The sequence below is a fragment of the Dermacentor silvarum genome, chromosome 3 (assembly GCF_013339745.2).
Source record: "Dermacentor silvarum isolate Dsil-2018 chromosome 3, BIME_Dsil_1.4, whole genome shotgun sequence".
Classification (NCBI taxonomy): domain Eukaryota; kingdom Metazoa; phylum Arthropoda; class Arachnida; order Ixodida; family Ixodidae; genus Dermacentor; species Dermacentor silvarum.
This window is the reverse complement of record NC_051156.1, coordinates 4,833,648-4,854,949: the sequence shown is the minus strand read 5'-3', so window position 1 is coordinate 4,854,949 and position 21,302 is coordinate 4,833,648. Positions and strand designations below refer to the sequence as shown.

The 21,302-nt window shown below is 48.8% G+C and overlaps 3 protein-coding genes across 3 annotated transcripts in view; 1 reads left to right on the top strand and 2 right to left on the bottom strand.

Annotated features, from left to right (window-relative positions):
• LOC119445287 (lysosomal protective protein-like) overlaps positions 1–11,397 on the top strand; it is a 72,655-nt gene extending 61,258 nt beyond the window's left edge. Inside the window, exons 9-11 of the mRNA XM_037709601.2 lie at positions 6,076–6,235; positions 8,996–9,088; positions 11,182–11,397. Of these exons, the coding sequence (XP_037565529.1) occupies positions 6,076–6,235; positions 8,996–9,088; positions 11,182–11,265 (337 nt within the window). The 3' untranslated portion in view covers positions 11,266–11,397. The remainder of the gene's footprint in view (positions 1–6,075; positions 6,236–8,995; positions 9,089–11,181) is intronic.
• On the bottom strand, positions 1,020–6,056 carry LOC125943721 (uncharacterized). Its single transcript, XM_049663192.1, has 3 exons — positions 3,734–6,056; positions 2,586–2,672; positions 1,020–2,098 (listed from the first exon to the last, which is right to left on the bottom strand). The coding sequence occupies exons 1-3, from the start codon at positions 4,318–4,320 to the stop codon at positions 1,261–1,263; spliced, it is 1,512 nt and encodes a 503-aa protein (XP_049519149.1). The 5' UTR covers positions 4,321–6,056; the 3' UTR covers positions 1,020–1,260.
• Positions 11,398–19,237: 7,840 nt separating the features above from the next.
• On the bottom strand, positions 19,238–21,090 carry LOC119443700 (solute carrier family 22 member 21). The gene has a single exon (XM_037708416.2). It carries the CDS (start codon positions 21,088–21,090, stop codon positions 19,618–19,620), a length of 1,473 nt encoding a protein of 490 aa, XP_037564344.1. The 3' UTR covers positions 19,238–19,617.
• Between the last annotated feature and the right edge of the window lie 212 nt (positions 21,091–21,302).

Here is a 21,302-nt window from a genome sequence, read left to right as displayed (position 1 = left end):
GGCATCAGTTGCCAGTTTCAATTACCCTCGAAGTTTGGTACCTCACCTTTTTATCCTCATCCCATCCATACAATACATTATTCATTTTCAGTTTATCAAAGACAAGTTTCGCTCTACGACCTTCTTTTCTTTCCTCGGCGCACTAGTCCCACAGTCTCTTCCTAATTTCCGCTACACGTCTGGAGTAATCTTCACTAATGCTTATCTTGGTATCTTTAAGCTTGGTAAAATTGCTCAAAATCTTTACTTTCTCCCTGAAGTCCGCTAGCCTAAAAATAATCGGGCGATTTCTACCAGGTGTTTTCTTTCCGAGCCTGTGAATTCTTTTATTGGAGCTTACTTGCACTTTCAGGATGTCTATTCTTCAGTGACTTTCTTCATCAGTGCTGCATCGTTCCCTGCGTGCCTTCTGGCATGCCTCTAATTATTAAATTATTTCTTCTAGAACGATTGTCCAAATCATCAACCTGTCTAACAAGGCTCGTCGCGCCATCATGCCACCTGTCAACAATCTCTTCAACGTTTGTAAGCCTGAGCTGAGTATCGTCAAAGCTTTGTAGCTTATGTTCAATTGCGAAAAGTCGATTTTACATTTCAAGCATTCTCGTTTCTGAGCTAGCCTGATTTGTCTGAACCTCAGCGAGTTTCGACAGAATCTCTTTCTGGTTCTGGATTACATTTGGAATCATCGCTTCGTTACCTGTCCAGGATTTTCTTCTGCGTCGCCGGACAACTTAAGCAGCAAAGCCGCTAATGATATACACTCCGAAAAGCAGCATAACACAGTGTGTGGGCACGGCAACACTATAAGACATAGGTGTCACTGCGGAAACAGTATTTTTATGACTAACCTGCACAAAGAGCGGCATGTTGGGTGACATAGTCACGGCTGTGTTGCCGTGCCCACTGAAGCTGGCCCTCGGTGAGCTCCAATTTATAGGCAGCAGCAGGTCCTTCTTGGGGGCGGATACCGTGGTCACCGTGCTCGACGAAGATGCGCAGAAGGTGGTTTCTGTATCGTTGCGCTGCATTTGATGACAGAAACAGGACGTCATCTGATGAGCGTAAAGGGGCCGCCACCTTTATTTGAGGCTCGATTATATAGGCAGGCCAACACGTGTGGCCAAGGAAAAAGAGAAAGGGCGTATCTTGCGCGGAGTAACTAAAATACAGAAGACTTCCGCGCATGTCTTATCACATGGCGATACAACCTTCTTCTGAACAAAAAAAAACGAAAAAAAAGCATGATACGAACAATATTCAAGGCACTTGGTTAAAGTTCTGGTCGTATTGTAGCCGCGTGGGGGGCCGTCTCTGCCTGCTCGATCTTCTAATAGGCAGAAGAGCGGACGCTTGCGGTGTCACCTGATCTGGGTTATCAGCTGCACTTGGTTGCGCTGTCACTTGCACGTCCTGCGTGCGGTTCTCGCCGGGATTTACTGGTGTAGCCGGCGTGGAGTGACGAACGTAATCGTCGCTGAGGCCACCAAGAACATCGGGGTTGAAAGTTTCCTTTGTGGGTAACATATGCTGCCGGTTCCGCCTAATAAGCTTGTTCCCCTGGGTGAAAACGTTGTACGATCTCGGGTGCGTCTGACCAATAACCTTGGCTTTCTGCGACCAAGCTTTCCTCTTGATCCTCACGACTTGACCTTCTTCAAGGGGTGGAAGCGGCCCTTTTGAACGATCAAACTGAATGTGCTTTTGCACTTTCACCTTCTCTTGGACGTTGAAATCTGGCAAGGTTGACCTTAGTTGTCGTCCTTGCAACAATTCTCCCGGTGACCGTCCACCATCCAGAGGCGTCGACCGGTAACTCAGGAGACCCAGCCAGAAATCTTCGCCTGCTTCGTTCGTTTTCTTCAGAATCCGTTTCACCACCTGAACTCCCTTCTCCGCCAAGCCGTTGAACGAGGGAACTCCGGACTCGATGTCATATGTCGAAAGTCGTACTTGTCCGCGAATAGGCGGAATTCTCGACTTGCAAACTGGGGTCCATTGTCGCTCCACACTTCTACCGGGATTCCATATCTGGCAAATATGGCTCCCAGTTTGTAGATTACCGTTGTCGATGACGTGTCCTCCAGCTCTGCAATTTCTGGAAAGTTCGACACAGCGTCATACACGGATAGATATGATTTTCCCCCATAGTGGAATAGATCAATACCAACGCGATACCACGGGTATTCGGGTGGGGGTCTCATGATTAGTGGTTCTGCCGGTTGTCTGTATACGTGGCGTCTGCATACCTCGCACTTTTGAGTCATAGCAGCGATTTCGCCATTAATGCTTGGCCAAAAGACGCATCTTCTCGCTCTTGCTTTGCATTTGTTCTGGCCCCTGTGGCCTTGATGAATGCGCTCTAGTATTTCCTTTCGCATGCGCGAAGGGATTATTACTTTGCTGCCGTTTAGAAGAACTCCTTTGATGACAGAAAGTTCGCTGGCAAAAGGTTTCAACTCTCCCTGTATGCTTTCGCCGGCATATATACTCTCCTTTACTCCACACAGGTATGGGTCCTTATCCGTTGCGTTTTCGAGCCGCTTTAGCGTGACATCGGTTACAAAATCTGCTAGCATACTCACGGCGTGTATTTCGATGTCTTCCTCACCTGCGGCGTCACCTTCTGGGTCGGGAACTGTAGCTCTTGAAAGCATGTCCGCCAGGATGAGCTGCTTTCCCGGAATGTATTGAATAGTGAAATCATATTTTAACAACCGCAGGAAGAACCTTTGAAGTCTGGGCGGCATTTCACCGATTGATTTTTTATCGATAGCTATCAGTGGACGGTGGTCGGTCTCCAACGTTATCTTGCGGCCGTAGATGAAATAATGAAATTTCTGACATCCGAACGTCACCGCCAAAGCTTCTTCAATCTGAGAGTAGCGTTGTTCTACTGAAAAGAGCGTTCTGGATGCCTACGCAACAGAATGCCAGCTATCGCCATGAAGTTGTAGAAGGGTCGATCCCAGCCCAGCCAGTGACGCGTCTGACGTCACCTTTGTTTCTTTTAGGGGGTCGAAAATTGCCAGAACTGGCCCCCTGCTTAGGCATTCGCATATTTCTGCCCATTCTTTTGCGTGGCTGGGAGACCACTCAAAAATTGCGTCATGTTTGATTAAACTGCGCAAACCAGGAGTCTTTTCTGCTAACGAAGGAATATACTTGGAAAAGTAGTTGGCCACGCCGAGCAATCGCTGCACTCCACGCTTGTCGGTTGGCGCCGGTATGTCACTATGCAGTTGACAAGCTGGCGGTTCGACGTTATTCCCTTTTCAGAGATCACATCACCTAAAAATTCAAGTTCTTCGACGCCCACTTTCCACTTCTCTGCATTCAGCGCTAATCCCGCTCGTTTCGCGGCTCCAAGCGCGCTTTTTAAACGCCTGTAATGCTGCTCTCTTGACGTTCTCCACACCAAAATGTCATCCACGTATGCATGAACGCCCGGCAGGGACTCGAAGATTTCGTTCAACGTTTTCTGAAAAACTTCGGACGCAGAGGAGATACCGAACGGCAGCCTTAAAAATCGATATCTGCCGAACGGTGTTGCAAATGTACAGATTCTTGCTGTGCTGTCATCAAGCGGAACTTGATGATACCCTGCTTTCGCATCGAGACGGCTGAATACTTTTGCGCCTGCCAATTCTGCTTGTATATCCTGCATTCGCTGAACCTTCTAGGATCCATGCAGAGTCTTAGTTTTCCGTCTTTCTATTTAACAATTACTAACGGGCTCACCCAGTCAGTCGGCTCGTTGACCTTGACAATGATTCCGGCTTCTTCCATTCGCCTCAGTTCCTTGCGCAGTGGTTCCCGCAGGGTCAAGGGTACACGCCGGGCTGCTTGTACAACTGGAACTGAGCCTTTCTTGGGCACCATCTTGTATTGGCGTTGGACGCAGCCGGTATCTTGGAAAACCTCGCTGCATTCCTGCAGAAGTTTTTCAGAACTGCTTGTTACAGTATCTACGTTTCTGGTAATCAATCCGAGCTGTTCCGTCGCGTTCAGCCCAAGCAGCGCCTGATGTCCCTTCTTGACAACGAAAAATTTCAGCTTGCAGCTTTGGCCCCCGATGACCACTTGTTCGCTGATGACGCCCACATGCTTGATTGTGGATCCACTGTACGATCTTAGCGTGGAAGTGCTCTGTCGGAGGAGCGGTCTTGGTTTGATGTTCTTGTAGATAGAGAATGGCAGTAGATTTGCTTGTGAACCCGTGTCAATCTTCAGAAAAACTTGCTCACCACCAACGTTCGCCTTGACCATCCAGTCACGCTTGGTTCCTACGCAGTCCACAGACATCCAACATGAAGTCATCCTCGTCGTCGCTCAATTCACTGACTTGCGCTGCCTTTCGACAGCACGCTGCGAAGTGGTTCTTTGACTGACATACTCTGCACGTTTTTCCATAGGCCGGGCAGTTTCGTGGCTTGTGCACCCTGCCGCACTTGGAACACTTGGGTTTTCCTTGAGGCAATCTTTTTTCTTGCGTCATCTGCACCGGATCTATTTGTTCTTTTTGAGCCCATGCTTCATTCTGGAGAGCTGCTGCTTTGAATGCCTTGCATATTTGTTCCGCTTTAGCCATTGTTAGCTGGTTGTCTTGGAGAACCTTCATGCGTAAAGTCTGATTATTGATTCCAATTACAATTTGATCGCGGATCATGGAGTCGGCCAACCCTTCGAAATTGCATTGCCGGGCCTGCTTCCTCACGTCGCGTACAAAGTGTTCGAACGTTTCCCCTGCCGCCTGCATTCTCTTCCGGAACACATACCGCTCGTACACTTCATTTGTCTGTGCGCTCCAGTAGTTGTCCAACTTCTCTACGACGGTCTTGTAATCTCTACTTTCATCTTCTTTAAAAACAAAATTGTTAAATATTTTGAGAATTTCATCGCCGGCCAATGTCAGCAGTAGTGCCATCTTTGCAGCATCGCTCAGAGGTTTGTCTTGGGGTTTCACTACGGTAACGTAGAGCTCTAGCTTTTGCTTAAATAGCTGCCAGTTTTTGGAGACGTCACCTGTGATACGAAGAGGGTCTGGAGGCTTCAGAAGATCCATTTCAGTGTCGTAGCTCCCAAAACTTGACTCTCATTAGCGCGTCGTCGGGCACGCCTGGCACTTCTGACACCATGTATCGTTGCGCTGCATTTGATGACAGAAACAGGACGTCATCTGATGAGCGTAAGGGGCCGCCACCTTTATTTGAGGCTCGATTATATAGGCAGGCCAACACGTGTGGCCAAGGAAAAAGATAAATGGCGTATCTTGCGCGGAGTAACTAAAATACAGAAGACTTCCGCGCATGTCTTATCACATGGCGATACAGTTTCCACGTGTGGCGTCGGCAGCAGTACCGTGCAGCTTTCCGTGAACGATGTAGTGCAATCGCTGTCCGGTTTCATGCGTGTCGATGCGATAATGCTGTAGCGATGCTCCGAGCATCCACCGTCCGAGAGAGCTGTTATCCCGTTGAAGATGATAGCATTGCACGCATACAAGACCTGCACAAAGATCGGCATGTTGGGGGACATAGTCACGGCTGTGTTGCCGTGCCCACTGAAGCTGACCCTCGGTGAGCTCCAATTTATAGGCAGCAGCAGGTCCTTCTTGGGGGCGGATACCGTGGTCATCGTGCTCGACGAAGATGCGCAGAAGGTGGTTTCCACGTGTGGCGTCGGCAGCAGTACCGTGCAGCTTTCCGTGAACGATTTAGTGCAATCGCTGTCCGGGTTCATGCGTGTCGATGCGATGATGCTGTAGCGAGGCTCCGAGCATCCACCGTCCGAGATAGCTGTTATCCCGCTGAAAATGTTAGCATTGCACGCATACAAGACCTGCACAAAGAGCGGTATGTTGGGTGACATAGTCAGGGCTGTGTTGCCGTGCCCACTGATGTAGTAGCCAGAGGCGACCTGCTCGAGCCTCTTAATTTGGACCCCATTTAGCCATTCCTATACGTAAACTACGCGATATTTTGGTTTTTCTTCTGCAATAAATTATTTTTCCTGATTGAAAGACTGCAGAAAAGACTGTGGTTCAGTAGTGGTGTTTCTGCCTCCCCTTCGCAGTGAGGTACTCAACTACACGCGCCAGTACTGGCACATGGGCCCTGTTGTCAAGAAGATCGTCGATTCCGGACGCCTGAGAAGCCTCATATATAACGGCGACATTGACACAGTTTGCAACTTCCTCGGTGACCAGTGGTTTGTAAGGAACCTCGGATATAAGGTAAGCGTGGCACGCCTGCTCGACCTCCGTCTCTGTTTTCAGTAGCAAAGTAGCGTGTTGTGACTAATGCAACACATAGGGCTCCCATGTACGGGTATTCAAATATTTTACATTCATATAAAAAATCATATGCACTAACCGTGATTAGTTTAACATGCTCTTTATACAGCTGGAAATAAACTACCATAGTTGCAAACGCTTTTCATATTATGTGTATAGTCACCAGGGTGTCAGAGTCAAGCGAGCTGGTGAATTAACGCTTTTCACGTGCTTAACTGGACAATGGCAAGAACAATAATCATAAAGGTTCACAACTGCTCAGCCAGAATACTCATCACGTCACATAGTGAAAAATAGCTGACCACCTAAAGGCAGTAAGTGAAATGAAAAGAGCGTGCCTCTGTGAGCAGTCGAGCGCTCTTAGGAGCTATAGAAAGGGTCGGATGCAACCTTCGTTCCCGACGCATCACAATCGTTTGGCGACAATTAACACGACCGGCGACCGTTGAGGCTCGTGCGCTATTGGTGTTGTTACTGACGACAAGCAGTTAACCAACCACTCTCGGCTACTCATTCGGTCAGTAGCGCGGCGACTAGGAGTGCTTTTCTAGACACTGTAGAATGCGGCAATGTTGTCCAATTCGCCCTCTCGTAAGAACTGATTGGCCCGGGGGACTGCCACGGCCTCTCCGATTGGCTCAAAAATAGCAACATGGCGGAATCCAACAGAGTGACAGTTTTGAAAGTGTCCAGAATGGCGCCCTGGGACGCACTAGGAAACACCATAAATGGTTTGCAGATAAGATGAAAGCACTGTGAACACTACTGGGGGAATTGAAGGATTCAGCTGTTCGAGACCCGGGTGGAACTATGCTGCGAATTTCTTCCTGTTCACTGTTGTTTACCAATGACAGATACCTTACCCTAATTTCATCCAATGCAAAGAAGCCGCTCGAGAGCGTTTATGACTGGCTAGGGAACGCAAGAAATGGCAATAAGGTCACTAATAGAAGCAAGTGCACACGATGCTTGCCCTGTGCACTTGTATCCGCCTATCCTTTGTGCAAGACTGTTCTCGACTATGAGAGACACGGCGACAAGTCGGCCAAAACCTGTTCGCTATGCCGTCTATTATAAACGAGTTATCAACTGTGCACAATCGTTCCACTCCCTACATCTTATCCAATTATAACCACAAAGCCAGTGTTACCATGGTGAAGTCACGTGTCATTATGGTAAGCAACAGTTACCTTCCAGAACTTACAGTTGGTGCAAAACAGCCCGGCTCAGTGTTATTCATAAAATTTATTATTATGACAATTGTTTTTTGAACTCTTCGTTAAAATTCCTCTTTTCATATCGTCTAGAATTGGCCACCTACAAAAAGTTGATGTTCCTCATTATAGATACCTACTCACATGTATTTTTACTTGCAACAATCTCTGGATGAAATTAGTTTTCAGAAGCAACTACTTGCTTCGAGGACACAACGCATTTTAATTTTTTTTCGAAAAACAGGCATAACTTCGTTTATGTTCTTTAATTAGCGCTGAATTTGTTCTTCTGGTTGGCTCGTTTTCTTCTGGACTTCCGCTTGTACTACTAAGCTTTCTTTTTTAGTTGATTGTACCAGCTTTACTTCTTTTAGTATAAATGTGTATTGTTTTATGTTAAGTACAGAAACAATTTTTTGTTTCCAATTTTGGCATTGTCATATATCCCTCCCCTTTGTTATGTGCATACCCTGAATGTCATAATAGAGCTACATGCTAAGATTACTGCCGGAAAGTATGAAGCTGCCCTCTCACTCAACACAGAGGGAGTCGTTCGTATAGCACATATATTTTTGATGCGAAAGTGTCAAATGGGTCATTGAGCGAAAACGCCGGCGTCCGGCGCCTGTAGCACCGAAACGGCACCTAAATTCCCATTGGCTGCGACGCCACGTCATGAGTGCGCCTCGACGGAGCTTAGTGGACGAAAGGGCACTGCTGGTGCCGCAGTAGCGCGCCAAGTGTTGCATGAGGAGAGAGGGCAACGCCACGACGCCAAATCACCCTCGCTCTCGGAAGTCTGCGTTATCCGCGAGCTCCTTGTCCGCGCAATCCCTCATCTGCGTTCTAACAGCACCTGGGTAAGGCCAAATCTAAACGGGCCAAGTGTCTCAACGCGCTCGCTTGCCCGCAAGTTCATAACTCTAAGAACCGCTCAGCAGCGTTCAATTAGACATTAATGCTTTCGCATTCACAACTCATAAGAATTGCTTACGTATCCTCGGATTCTTCAGATAAATCACGGCTTCGATGAAGCAGTTTTTTCGGCTTTTGCTATTGAGGTTTACTTGGTGTATATCGTTTCCTCACGACATTTAGTTTCGAAGTAATTGTGTCTTAAAAAAGTCAGTTCCGCCTGACAGGCGAAGCACTGATTGCGATAGTTAATTATTAGAGAGCTATACGATGTAAGCTAATAATTTTATCGGCCGCAAAAACTGCTGTTAACAATCGCTTACTAACTAAATCAACAAGCACGGTGTCACGCGCGCACAGGCAAACCGAACACATCTCACTCGCTGACAGCGGACACTCGCTGTCAGAACGCTGGCATAATAAAGAGCGGCAGCAAATCACTTGCAATTTCTGCATTCAGCTTCTTTGATATCGCAAACCAGTCAGGTGTACATTCTCGCATCGCATCGATAGATTGCCACAATATAGCCTGCCTGTTACCATATTTCTCTTTCTATCTCTCTTTTGTCAGAATACCACAGAGTACCAGCAATGGATATTGGATAGTCGCCTTGCCGGATTTTATCAGAGCTTTGATGGAAACATCACCTATGCTACAGTCCAGGTAGGTGCTTCAGTGAATTTGGCCTCCGTCTCGGAAACGCTGAATTACATAACAATTATTTCGTGCCTAGTTGCAGACTTTTTCCTTGACACAGAATGTAGAATGCAGCCTACAGTTAGCCCTAACACAGAAGCGCGTTACGAAAACGCGAACGCACTTTGTGTGATCAAATCAAGTAGCTAATTAAGAATTAAGTATGAACGTTTCCGTTGTTAGCGTGGGAAGTCACGTAGATATCGCTGTTATAACGTGTTATACGAGGATATACTTGTCGTGCATGTTCCGCTATGCTGTAGATCCCGTGTTTGAATGAATTTTACGATTCTATATAGTTAGCTATTCGTTTATTGTGTAAGTGTTCACGGCGTTCATTGTGGTGTGTTGACTTGATGGCAATGATGCATCTGCGGAAACTTGTTTTTGGGAGCACCATCGATCTGTTTTCAGTATGACCCTTTTCAGGGACCTCGTTGGCATATTTGTTAATTTATTTAGTTGGATAGCTAGTTCGCTGTTTATACAATACTGCCGGCCATCGTCAGGCCCAGGCAGGAGGGACAATAAACGAGTAAATAAATCAAGAAAAATGCCCTTCCACTACTGTGAAGATGGAAGCCAGCGAAGCTGTGACTATGGTGGGTCTGCTGCTTCATTCACTGTGATTGCAAAATATTATACCACTATACCAAGTCACGTTAATCGTTTTATCAGCTGCATAAACTGTTGTAAACATTCGCTTGCTAACTAAATTAACAAGCACGCTGTCACGCGAGCACAGGCCGGCACGAACACATCTCACTCGATGACCGCGGACACTCGCTGTCAGAACACTGGCGTGATGAAACGCGGCAGTAGTGGCGAGCGAATTGACTTTCGTGCCGCCACTCGTTTCAACGCGACCTAGGCGCGCGAGAACACATCGCACACGAAGCCATCAGTTATGTACGAGGCACTTTGCGAATACACGCAAAGTGCCTCGAGCGGCCAGTCTCGCGGCAATTGTGCGTGTATTCGCGGGCTTCTTTCGCACTCGGAAATACACATTTATGTAGCAGGTATTGAAAGCAACAGAAAGCTGTATCGGGAGTTTTTCATGTTGCTCTACAACTTTCTCATTGACACTTTGATAATTAGGGCAGTACTTCTCGAGTTAGATAATTACAATTACCTAATTAAATATCAGTAACCAAAAAAATTACTGGCGGCTACTCCACTGTACTGGAAACAATACGCACTAGGTTTGCTTCGCGTAACGCCGTTCCTCTTTTCTTTTAATCGTGCTGCGTGATGGCTGGGACACCCTGTATATATAGTGCAACTGACGGTGGTCTGCTCCGGACCATCGTCACTTGCAATTCGCTCCTCGATAGAGGCAGGGCGTGTGCTGAGTGAGCCACTGAACAACACTTTGCAATGGAGCGACCGTGGTTTCAACCATGGATCCGAGACCTCAAAGAGGTGCGACGTAATGCTAACGAATTTCTTTCGTATTTGCCGCTAAATCCGCACTGATTTTTTTTCAGTGAATGCCTTAATTGTATTGAAGCCATGGGAAAGATACAATCTACGTAAAGTTTTCTTTGCTGCTCCCTCCTACTAAGTCTATGTTTAAACGTCGTGCTAATGTGTACCCCCCATGATTTGAACCAACTAGCCCAGCAACATGTTGCCACGTGCATAACAGTTGGCTGTTTTGAGGGTTTGTGGATTTTCCGCTCACAATAGATGTCACTTGAAGTTCCCTTGCTGATGAGAAAATCGAAAGGCACTATGTGCTCAGAGAAAAATTGCTCGGGGAATGCTGGGGCATATGACATTCATCGTTGTGTTGCGCATTAAGTTTTGCCTTGCAGAAAAAAAGAAGACTACAGATCGACAACTTGCGCACCGCTCAGTACTAAATGTGCGGCAATATTGTCAAGTACAGCACGTACAAAATATGCAGTGCATGCATAAGTGATAAGCTCCAGATGAAACACGCCTTAAACTCAATGCATTAGGACTTGTGTATATCCTTGTCAACATGTACCATCCATCGCAAACTAAAGGAGGATGTGCTAGTCTTTCTTCAAGTTACGCCCTCATATTTCCAGGGATCCGGTCACATGGTGCCTCATGACAAGCCAGCTCAAGCTCTCTACATGATCTCGCAGTTCATCGCCAACAAGCCGCTATAAAAAATTATGATGATGATGATCCTGATGGCGATTACAACAACCTCAAAAAACGGCCCAATCTAACTGTGGGGGAATGACTAAGAATCAGGTGGTTGCAGGAACGAGAAAAATAAATCCAAACACAAGGTAAAATGCATTGTTTGTGAGTGAGTGAGTGAGTGAGTGAGTGAGTGAGTGAGTGAGTGAGTGAGTGAGTGAGTGAGTGAGTGAGTGAGTGAGTGAGTGAGTGAGTGAGTGAGTGAGTGAGTGAGTGAGTGAGTGAGTGAGTGAGTGAGTGAGTGAGTGAGTGAGTGAGTGAGTGAGTGAGTGAGTGAGTGAGTGAGTGAGTGAGTGAGTGAGTGAGTGAGTGAGTGAGTGAGTGAGTGAGTGAGTGAGTGAGTGAGTGAGTGAGTGAGTGAGTGAGTGAGTGAGTGAGTGAGTGAGTGAGTGAGTGAGTGAAATAACTTTATTTAGGTCCAGAGAAGACGCAGGCGAGACACAGTGTCACCCGGCTAGTGCCACGTAGGGACCGCCAAGCCGAGAGCTTGACGGCCCGATCGCGGGCACTCTGGACGGCCAGGGTTTGGTCGTGGAGTTCAGGGCTTCCCAAAAGCGCAGCCCACCTGTCCTCGCTGAAGGCGGAGCCGATGGCTTCACACTCCCATAACACATGGTTCAATGTTGCCGTTAGTCCACAGGCAGGGCAGTCCGCACTGGGATACCTTTCAGGGTATATAGCGTGAAAAACTGCAAGGTTAGGATACGCACGCGCTTGTAAAAGTCGAAGGGTCACCGCCCGCACCCTGCATAAGGCAGGGTGCGGGAGGGGGAATACCCGTCTTGACAGATAGTAATGCTTGATGATCTCATTATACGTGAGCAGTGGGTCCTCGCGCGGCCTCGTGCGCGCTCTCGTTAGGGTTAGAGGGAAAGCCCTCAGTCGACCCCAAGTGAGCGGGAAACCAACTGAGAGAATGCGGAGAGACACTTTTCAAGCTTTGGAGAATGCGAAGGGCCTGAGGGGAGACCATCCTAGTTTGGTAGGCCTTAATGGCCGCCTTGGAATTATTTATTATCGCTATAATAATCGCTATATACTGCCTCTCTGCGACCATCGAGCACAGACAGCGTGATTGCAACCTGTTCGGCTACTAATGGCTTCGAAGTGCGTACTGTAGCGCAGCAAGTGATCCTGGAATTAGAGTCGACGATGGAGACGGCGAACGCCTCTTGTTGGACATATGCCGCGGCATCCACGAAGCTTGCCTCAGCGTGGTTGTTACGGACATGTTCGAGTAGAGCTCTACCCCTGGCCCGACGTCTGCCGACGTTGTGTGCGGGGTGCATATTGCGGGGAATGGGCGCGATGTGTAGTTGAGATCTGATGTCGCTGGGAATCCGCACGGCGTCAGGGCACTTGTCGACAGGGTAGAGGTCCATCTCATCGAGTATCTTGCGGCCCGCCGGGGTGCCGGATAGCCTGAGCAGCTGTGATGGCTATTGCGCCTCTATTATTTCTTCGAGCGTGTTGTGCACTCCAAGCTTTAACAGATTCTCGGTGTGAGTGCTTACAGGTAAGTCGAGGGCGAGCTTCAACACCTTTCTGATGAGGAAATTTAACTTGTTCCACTCTGGAACATGCCAATTATGCATGGCTGCCGAGTATGAAAGGTTGCCGAGCAAAAAAGCATGTATAATGCGGATGAGCCTGTCTTCCTTGATTCCCCGGTGCCTGTTGGCGATCCTCTGGATGAGGCCGAGAGCACTCTCCGTCTTGGCGATGATCTTCTGAGTGCGGTACCATTGGCACCATTAGACTTGATATACATTCCCAATATTCGGAGCAAGCCCACTCTGGGCACCGGGGACCCGTTACCAGTGAAAAGCCGTATTTCGCTTTCGGACGCCGGTTTCCAATCACGATGGCCACTACCTCTAGGTCTTTTCTTGTAGAGAAGTAGCTCAGACTTGGATGGAGAACATCTGAGCCCAGTGGGGCAGAGGAAGTGTTCGGTCGCATCGATGGCGCTATGCATGGCGTCCTCAACTTGGCCGTCGCTCCCGCCGGCGCACCAGCTGGTGATGTCATCTGCGTAGATGGTATGGTTGATTCCTTGAATCTTGACGAGCTCCTTGGAAAGCCCGATCATTGTGATGTTGAATAATGTTGGCGAGATGACTAAGCCCTGAGGCGTGCCGCGTGAACCGAGGGTGATCTCTTGCGAGAGGTATCCTTCGATCTTGAGCTTGGCAGTTCTCTGGCTAAGGAATGATCGCACGAAGTCGTAGACCCTCTTCCCAAGCCCCAGGCCGGCAATACACTGGAGAATGAATTCGTGTGAGATATTGTCGAAAGCCTTCTCCAGGTCTATTCCAAGGATGGCTCTGGTATCTCCTGTGCTCCGGTCGATGATCTGATGCTTTATCAGTTTCATGGCGTCCTGTGTCGAGAGGCCGGCTCTGAAACCAATGATATTGTGGGTGTATATGTCATTGGTCTCGAGGTGCACCGTGAGCCGGCTGAGTAGGGCATGCTTGTTTCTTTTTTTTCGTGTTTTTTTTTTCGTGTGAAGACAGCGAAATGCAGCCGCAAATAGACGCTAACCGAGCACCACAATCAAACGAAGACCACCTATTCGAAACGTGGGAGGCCAAGCTCGCCCTCGGGGACCTGGAAGACCAACGACAACACGTCGCCAGGGCCAAGAAGGCAGCGGAAGCCAGAGGGTTCCTGGACTAAGAAACCTTCCCACCTCAGGGTGATACCGGGCCTCGCTCGGGACACTGTTTCAACAATAAACGTTTCTTCTCTTCTCTTTTGCCACACTCGCCTGCAGGAAAAAATCGCAGTTTTTTTTGTTTCCTTCACTGCATTAAAAAATGAAAATATCGGCGAAATTGGGCAAAATTTCTCACTTTAGTCTCGCTGAAATTCCCTCTCTAGGCGACAAAGTGAATACGTTACCTTATCTTAATTTTCTCCATGATGGCACAAAAGCAAGTCCAGAAAGTTTGAAAACTAACTCCGCCAGTGCGTTTTTCCTGTAAAAATAACAGCTTCACTTCTCTTTCAATCTCACTCTACAAAAATTAAAAGGCTGCATAAGAATTCCTTGCTTACCGACACTTTATTTCACTCCAAGCCACTTTTTCTGCGGCAGTCACAACTCGGATTGACTAAGTGCCACGAGATTTTGTCCACCACCACGTCAAGTGGAACCTAGCCTGCTCCAATTAATCTGGTATGCTATACACGCTTTTTATTCAAGCGTTTTTGTATACTCGTTCTTGTTCTTTTTTCTAATCTTAAAAACTTCTATATCTACCTTGTACTGCTACCTATGCCTGTAATGGATCCGGTCCCATCGATCTCTTCCCTGCTTTTTTTCCACCAATACTCTAAACATTTCGTGCTTATCTCGACTGCTGACCGGTTAATGCTTCCATCCACTTTAAATCCCAGCGCTTCTGGAAGGCGCACGTTACCTACGGGTCTCACTGGGCGAATACCTTCATTCCATTAGGATGTCCTGAATTGTCTCCATAATTTAGCAGCAGCATACACATGCCTCCTCTAGTTCCGAATATTTGCTCCGATATGTTTTCGTCCTTAGGCAACCGGCTCGAGTATCAAATAGCAAGACATTGCCCTTTGTGTTATCGTACAAATTTTCCCTTCTAATTTCTTTCTTGCGATTCTTGTAAATCTCCATGGGCTTTTTTTTGTTTCCATTCCATGCATCCAACTTACTGTCTCTGTTCCACTCACTTTCTTTTTCATGACTCCTGGTTGTCTATTTATACTTTCAATTACCTTGTACTTGGTTTCCAACATTCCCGTCGGAAAGGTACGCTGCATCATGTTTCTACTATTTCTGAAGAAATACACACCATATAAATTTGCCAAGCGGAAAACTGACGCAGGGCACGTGAGCGACAAAGCATATTAAAGCACAGCAGCGTCTAGACGGCAATATACCCCCGAAGCGGCCGCCCATCAAATCACCACTTCTCTATACCCGCCGGGTTAATATTGTGGCAATGGTGTTGCTCGAGGTCACGGGATTGATCTCGGCCGCGGCAGCCACATGGGCGACATCTAAAAACGCTCGTCCACTCAGAATTAGGTGTACGTTAAAGAACCACAGGTGATCAAAGCTAAAACGGAGCCCCCCAGTGCCGCGTGCCTCATAATCAGAGTGTGGGCTTGGCACGTAAAGCTCCACAATGTAATTAAAATTTAACACTTATACCACGATGCGTTGGGCTGTGTGAGGCAATGGCAGTGCTAACCTTCTCACGAGCTATGAACAATGGCGCACAACAACGCCTCGAGCAAGCGCGCCTGGCTGTGTACTCTGTATACTACGTAGACAAACACAAATGGTGCACGCAAGTAACGTTTAGCGCCAATTCACTACTCCAGTATTGCACTAAACGCTGATGAACTTAAACATTCACCGTAAACATCACCGCCAATATTATAGTCAATCGACGCAACCAGCACAGAAAGCTGCACTTGCATCGATTCCCACAGCGCGTAGGATCCGAATAATATTTTAGTCCTCGTGTTCTTCTCTTCTCTTTCGCCATACTGGCCTGCAGGAAAAAATCGCAGTTTTCATTGCGATAGCAATTATATGGACACTCAAAAGCAGATTTCTGCCGTCGGCGTCGCCGTCGCCGTGAGGTTCCGTATGACGTCATTTGGAGATGAAATCGTCGCCGCGCGCCGAACGCTGTGTGTGCGAGTGAAAGGGTGCGAGGGGCGCGTCTTTCACGGGGAGTGAACGCAGTTTTTTTTTTTTTTTAGTTTCGCTTCACTGCATTAAAAAATGAAAATATCGGCGAAATTGGGCAAAATTTCTCACTTTAGTCGCGCTGAAATTCCCTCTCTAGGCGACAAAGCGAATACGTTGCCCTGCATGGTTCCATAATCTTTTTGGTTCGACTTTGTCTCTTCTCCGAATGTCATGCACCCAACGTTTACTTGCGCATTAATTTTTTTTTCTCTCACACGGGCCCACTCCCAACCATTTTCTTTCCTCGGCACTTGTTCCATCTAAAGAGCACCTCTTCGTGTAATCGGTACTTTTTGGCTTCTCGATTATGCCTAGACGCCTGCTTACGCTCGTCTATAACTTGTTTTATTTCCTTGTTCCACGAATACACAGTTTCCTCTTTCCAATCCAACAAGCTGTTTCTTTTTTGTTCTTTTTTTTTCTTTTGTCGTGTATGTCTTATATTCTGTTGCATGAAGTCCATCAGTTCCTTATGTTCCAAGACTGTTGTAGGAAGCGCCTCCGCTTTGTTCTCAATGCTTTTTGCGATCTCTGACATTTCCTTTTGATTAGTTTTTAAACATTCTGCTGCTATTGTTTTGCATCTTGCGTTAGTACCTCTCCCAAATTTTAAGGCTAACGTTTATGATCGCTTCCCAGGCTATCTTTTCTATGTTCATCTATCTTCATTTGGTCTAGTCGTTCGTAGACAGTTTCTGAGACTATAGGGCGCTGTCAGTACATCACTGCCTGTTTCCGCATTGCCATGTTGCTTGTCCATGACACTTATTCACCCTGTTAACTACTACGAGGTTCCGTTCATCGCACAGATTCAGCTCTAGAGAACCGCTGTAATCAGTATATTCGTCTAAATCAGTAATGTGCGCATTCACGTCTACTAATACCACCTGGCCCGATTTCTCAAACTGATTAATATTGCTTCTAGAACAATCAATTCTTTATTTTGATCTCTGCCATCACTACCTGCCATCACTACCAAGGTAAGCTACTTCTAGCACGTCTTTTTTTCTGTCCCGAGTGCCGCTAATCCGTAAATGCTGCTTAGATGTCTATTTTACCCTTTGCCATTTCAAAACTCGCCCAATTAGCATGCCTACGCTGTTCCTTTATGGACATTCTGTTGCGCCCCTCACATACAAAACTGTAACAACAGGCGGCTGCTCCAAATCTCGTAGATGCGTCGGTCAAGGCGTACACGCTAATAGCTTCATCATTTCATTGTCATAATGCCATTGTCACCGCGTCGTCATCGCAGGGTTGCCGTCATATCATTGTGGTCGTTTCGTCTTCGTTATTTGCAACCTTTGCAACCATACCGCCATCATTCCCGCCTAGCCATTCCCTTCGTCAAACCATCGTCATCATAACGCCGTCGTCACCCGATTGTGGTCATACCATCGTCACCCCTTCAGCGTTGTCATCTCATGGTCGTCACGCCATCGTCGTCACATCATGGTCGTGGCTACAGCGTCGCCATACCATGGTCATCATGCCGCTATGGCCTTTCCATCGTGGTCATTTTGTCGTAGTGATTTTCCTGTCGTTATGCCGTTCTCCTTTTGCCTGCATCGTCATTTCATTGTCGTCCTTGCGCTGAGCCGTCATCATACCGTCATCTTCATGCCATTGCCGTCATTCCATCACTGCCATTCCTTCGTCTTCATGCGTGTCATGTGCATGATCGAGGGCAATATGGTTTATGTTGAGCGAGGCAGTTCCGCAGTGGAAATGTTCATCTGAGCCGTGTGGTCTCAACTTGCGAATGGTGGCTAAGGTACAACACCGTCCTCCACAGACACCACTGAAAGATTCGATTAGATCGATTCCCACAGCGCGTGGGATCCAGTTTTTTTTTTTTTTTTAAGGCTCGAGCGCCACCACGTCAAAACGCTGATGTGCAGTACATTGTTTAGACTTCGCTTTTTCCTTTGTCATTGGATAGTTTTTGATATTTGTTCACCCGTTGTGCCTATTGTCAACCTGTTCACAATATAGCCGGCGACTGATGTGCCACCGTACGGAAGGGACAAAAAGCACACCGCAGCCATGGCCTCGTGGTTGAGTGTCCGCCTCGGCTGAGGAAGGTCGTGGGTTCAAATCAACGCTGCCTCCGGTTGGCCACCGGTTATCCAAATGGGCACACAGGTCCCCCGGCCGGTCACTCGGCTTTCTTTAGAGGGGAATTGTTCTGGGGGAGGAGCAGGCGTCACGGAAATTCCATGGAACCCTGTGGGCACAACAAACCTTTAAAGGGGGTATGGGTCACTCCCATGGCGGCCATTTCCCATGTGGCGTCCCAATGCACCTATTAGGTGGGGACGCCTTCGGATTGGGGAGAAACGCCCTTTTCCAAGCGTTGAGGTCCCATAATGGCTGAACACCTGGCCGGGAGTACGCTTGTACCTATCTTACTGGTAGGTACTTGGCGGCACCTCTGTAGCCTGACTGCCACAGCCGCGGCGGAGGCTCTACACCAAGGCCGTCTGTGGTTGCTGCAGTGTGTTACGCTACGCCTATCGGCATTCAGAGCCCACACTTAAACATAGGATTTGCCATCCTTGACGACAAACCTACAGCAGACGCTCTGATCGGCCGTATACAGGAATACCGATCTTCTACGTGCAAGCACCGCGGTCGTAGCTAGGAAGGTTCCGACAATGGTACATTGCATACCGACTGCACCCAGCCACCTCTCGCGGACAGGGAAAGCTGGCTACGACACTACGCTTCGCTCGTACAGACATAAAACAGTAAAATGGCAAATGCAGCTTTGCTATGAGGTGCCCACTGGCCTGCATCGTGTCATGGCGAGGCATTACAACTCTTTTCGCGCTTAGAAGTCATGTGTAGTGAAACAGACGGACTCGTAGCCAATCTTTTAAAGCTGCTGACAAAAAAGCTCGCTCGAGCCCACGTATTGATTGTCACCTGAAAATAAAAAGTTGCATACATTGCACGATACAAAGAGTTCAGAAAGTTCTGGAGCGTTTATTTCTTTATATAGCATGTTTCAGAGTTGCCCAAAATATGGCGGGGGTAATATCTCTAAACAATGGGCGAAATAAGCAGTTGGATTGTGCGCAAGAACCGTACAGACACAGTGCACGCGCACGCAGTTGAAGTAAAACAATTATTAGTTGTTTGAGCACTCTTCTGGCAGCTATGCTAAGGATAGGGAAACATGGGGGGAAAAGCCAACTTTCGATTCACCGACAGGCCTCTTTTGCACGGCTAGAGCCACTGGCAAGGCACATGCAAATCACACAGCGGGATAAGCGGCTTCGAATATGAAAGAATGTATTTCGAACGGAAAACAAATACCTGAATATAATAAAAAATACTAATAGAAAAGGCGACCGTTACGTACAGAAAATACAACTAGAATTATTTCAGGGCAGTTTACACGCTGCCTAGCGTGGTAAGGTCATAGCCAAGAAATGGCACAATCTAAAGTTATATCACAATAAAACAAGGAGTCCCAGAACCAATCGGCGCCTTTCCAGGCATGTTGCGTATGTGGGCTATTTTGCATACCACACAGCTGGACAAAGGAAGGAGCGAAAAAAATGGTCTAGTGCAGTCCTCGACTCATCCTAGCAGACCTGCGCAGCTTTCTGAGCGACTGGGCTTCCACGTCCCTGAGAGTGTCGGTAGGCCGGGCAGAGAAGCTCTCTTGGAGGCCCATCATCGACAGGGTGCTCGCAAATGCCATTGCGCCGAGCAGGACGTGGACCAAGTCCTCCCTGCCGTAGCGGTGAGCGAACGCAGCCAGCGCCGGCGCCACAGACGCTCCGAGGCGACCCGCCGAGATGGCACCGCCGAACGCGAGGGACCGCACCACGGTCGGGAAGAGCTCGGCCACGCACAAGAAGTTGACCATGAGCGCGGCGGAGGCGCACGTGTTCGCCAGCATCAGCAGCGTCGAGGCCATTGCGCGGGGCTCAACGGCTTGGAGCACGCCCAGGAGGCAGCAAACCAGCCCGAGGAGGAGCATGAGCACGCACAACGCCCGAAGCCTGCCCACACTGGTCATGCCCTGGTACGTCAGTACGCAGGCGGGGTAGAATAGAGCGAGGCCGAGTCTCCTGGCCCACTTGTGCTCCGGGTAGCCCGCGTCGAGCCTCAGCGCCTGCCAGGTGAGCACCAGCGAGAAGGATATGCCGAGCGCGACGGCTGCGCGCAGGCGCAGCGCGTGCGAGGCGACCAGGTCGAGCAGCGTGGCCGCGCCGCACTTCGACACGTTCTGCTTCTGCAGCTTCATGGATTCGGTGGCCCTGCCGAGCGCCTGCAGAGCCGCCTCGTGCGACTGACGGTTCCAGTCGGCGGCGCGCAGGACCAGCACCTGGGCCTCCTGCACCCTCCAGACGGCGAGCAGCCAGCGCGGGGACTCAAACGAGAGTGCCGCGGCGCACACGAGAAGCAGGCAGCCGGCGGGCGCCGGCCCGATCAGCTGCGCCGGCAGCAACACGAGTGCGTCCAACGCGAGGGACAGCAGGCTGGCGATTACTGCGCCGAGCACGATCGCCGTCGTGCAGAACAGTGTCTGCGAGGGTGAAGCGGTCACTTCGAAGAGGAGCACGAAGGCCACGGCAAACGCGGTGCTCGAGCCACCCGAGGCGAATAGCGTCGACGACAGGTACAGGTTGAACGAGCCGGCCAGTTGACCCACGACGACGGCCATCACGAAGCATAGGGCCGCGGCCAGAACGACGGGACGCCGCCCGACCACGTCGGCCAGCTGTCCGGCGAGAGGGGGTGCGACGAACGCGCCCAGAGTGTCCACGGTTCCGGCCATGGAGACCAACCAGTGCCTCTGGCACACCAGATTCCAGCGGCGCACGATGGACGAGACCCCATGGTCTTCGTAGTCCCAGTCTCGGCAGCTCACCGGCTTCCGCCTCTCGTAGTCGTCGGGCACGTCGAACATGGTACAGCGGCTCCATGTGCCATTAATCTCTATCGGCACGCCCACCCGCTTCCAGTCTGCCACCGAGAGGTTGGAGAAGGCAGCCGGCGGCTTGCACCTGCACGCGTTTCGAGACATCTTTCAGAAAATTTTGCAGGACGCTTTTTAAGCGACGCTTTATAGGCTCACAAGTGTCGGCGGGGGTGGGGGTGTCAAGCTGAAAAGTGGGCCAATCCTGGTGGTAGTGCAGAAAGGGTCCAAGCTCAATGGCACATACCAGGGACAAAACGAAAGAGAAAGAGAGAGAAAGCAAGAAAGAGAGATAAAGGAAGAAATAGAGAAAGAAAGAG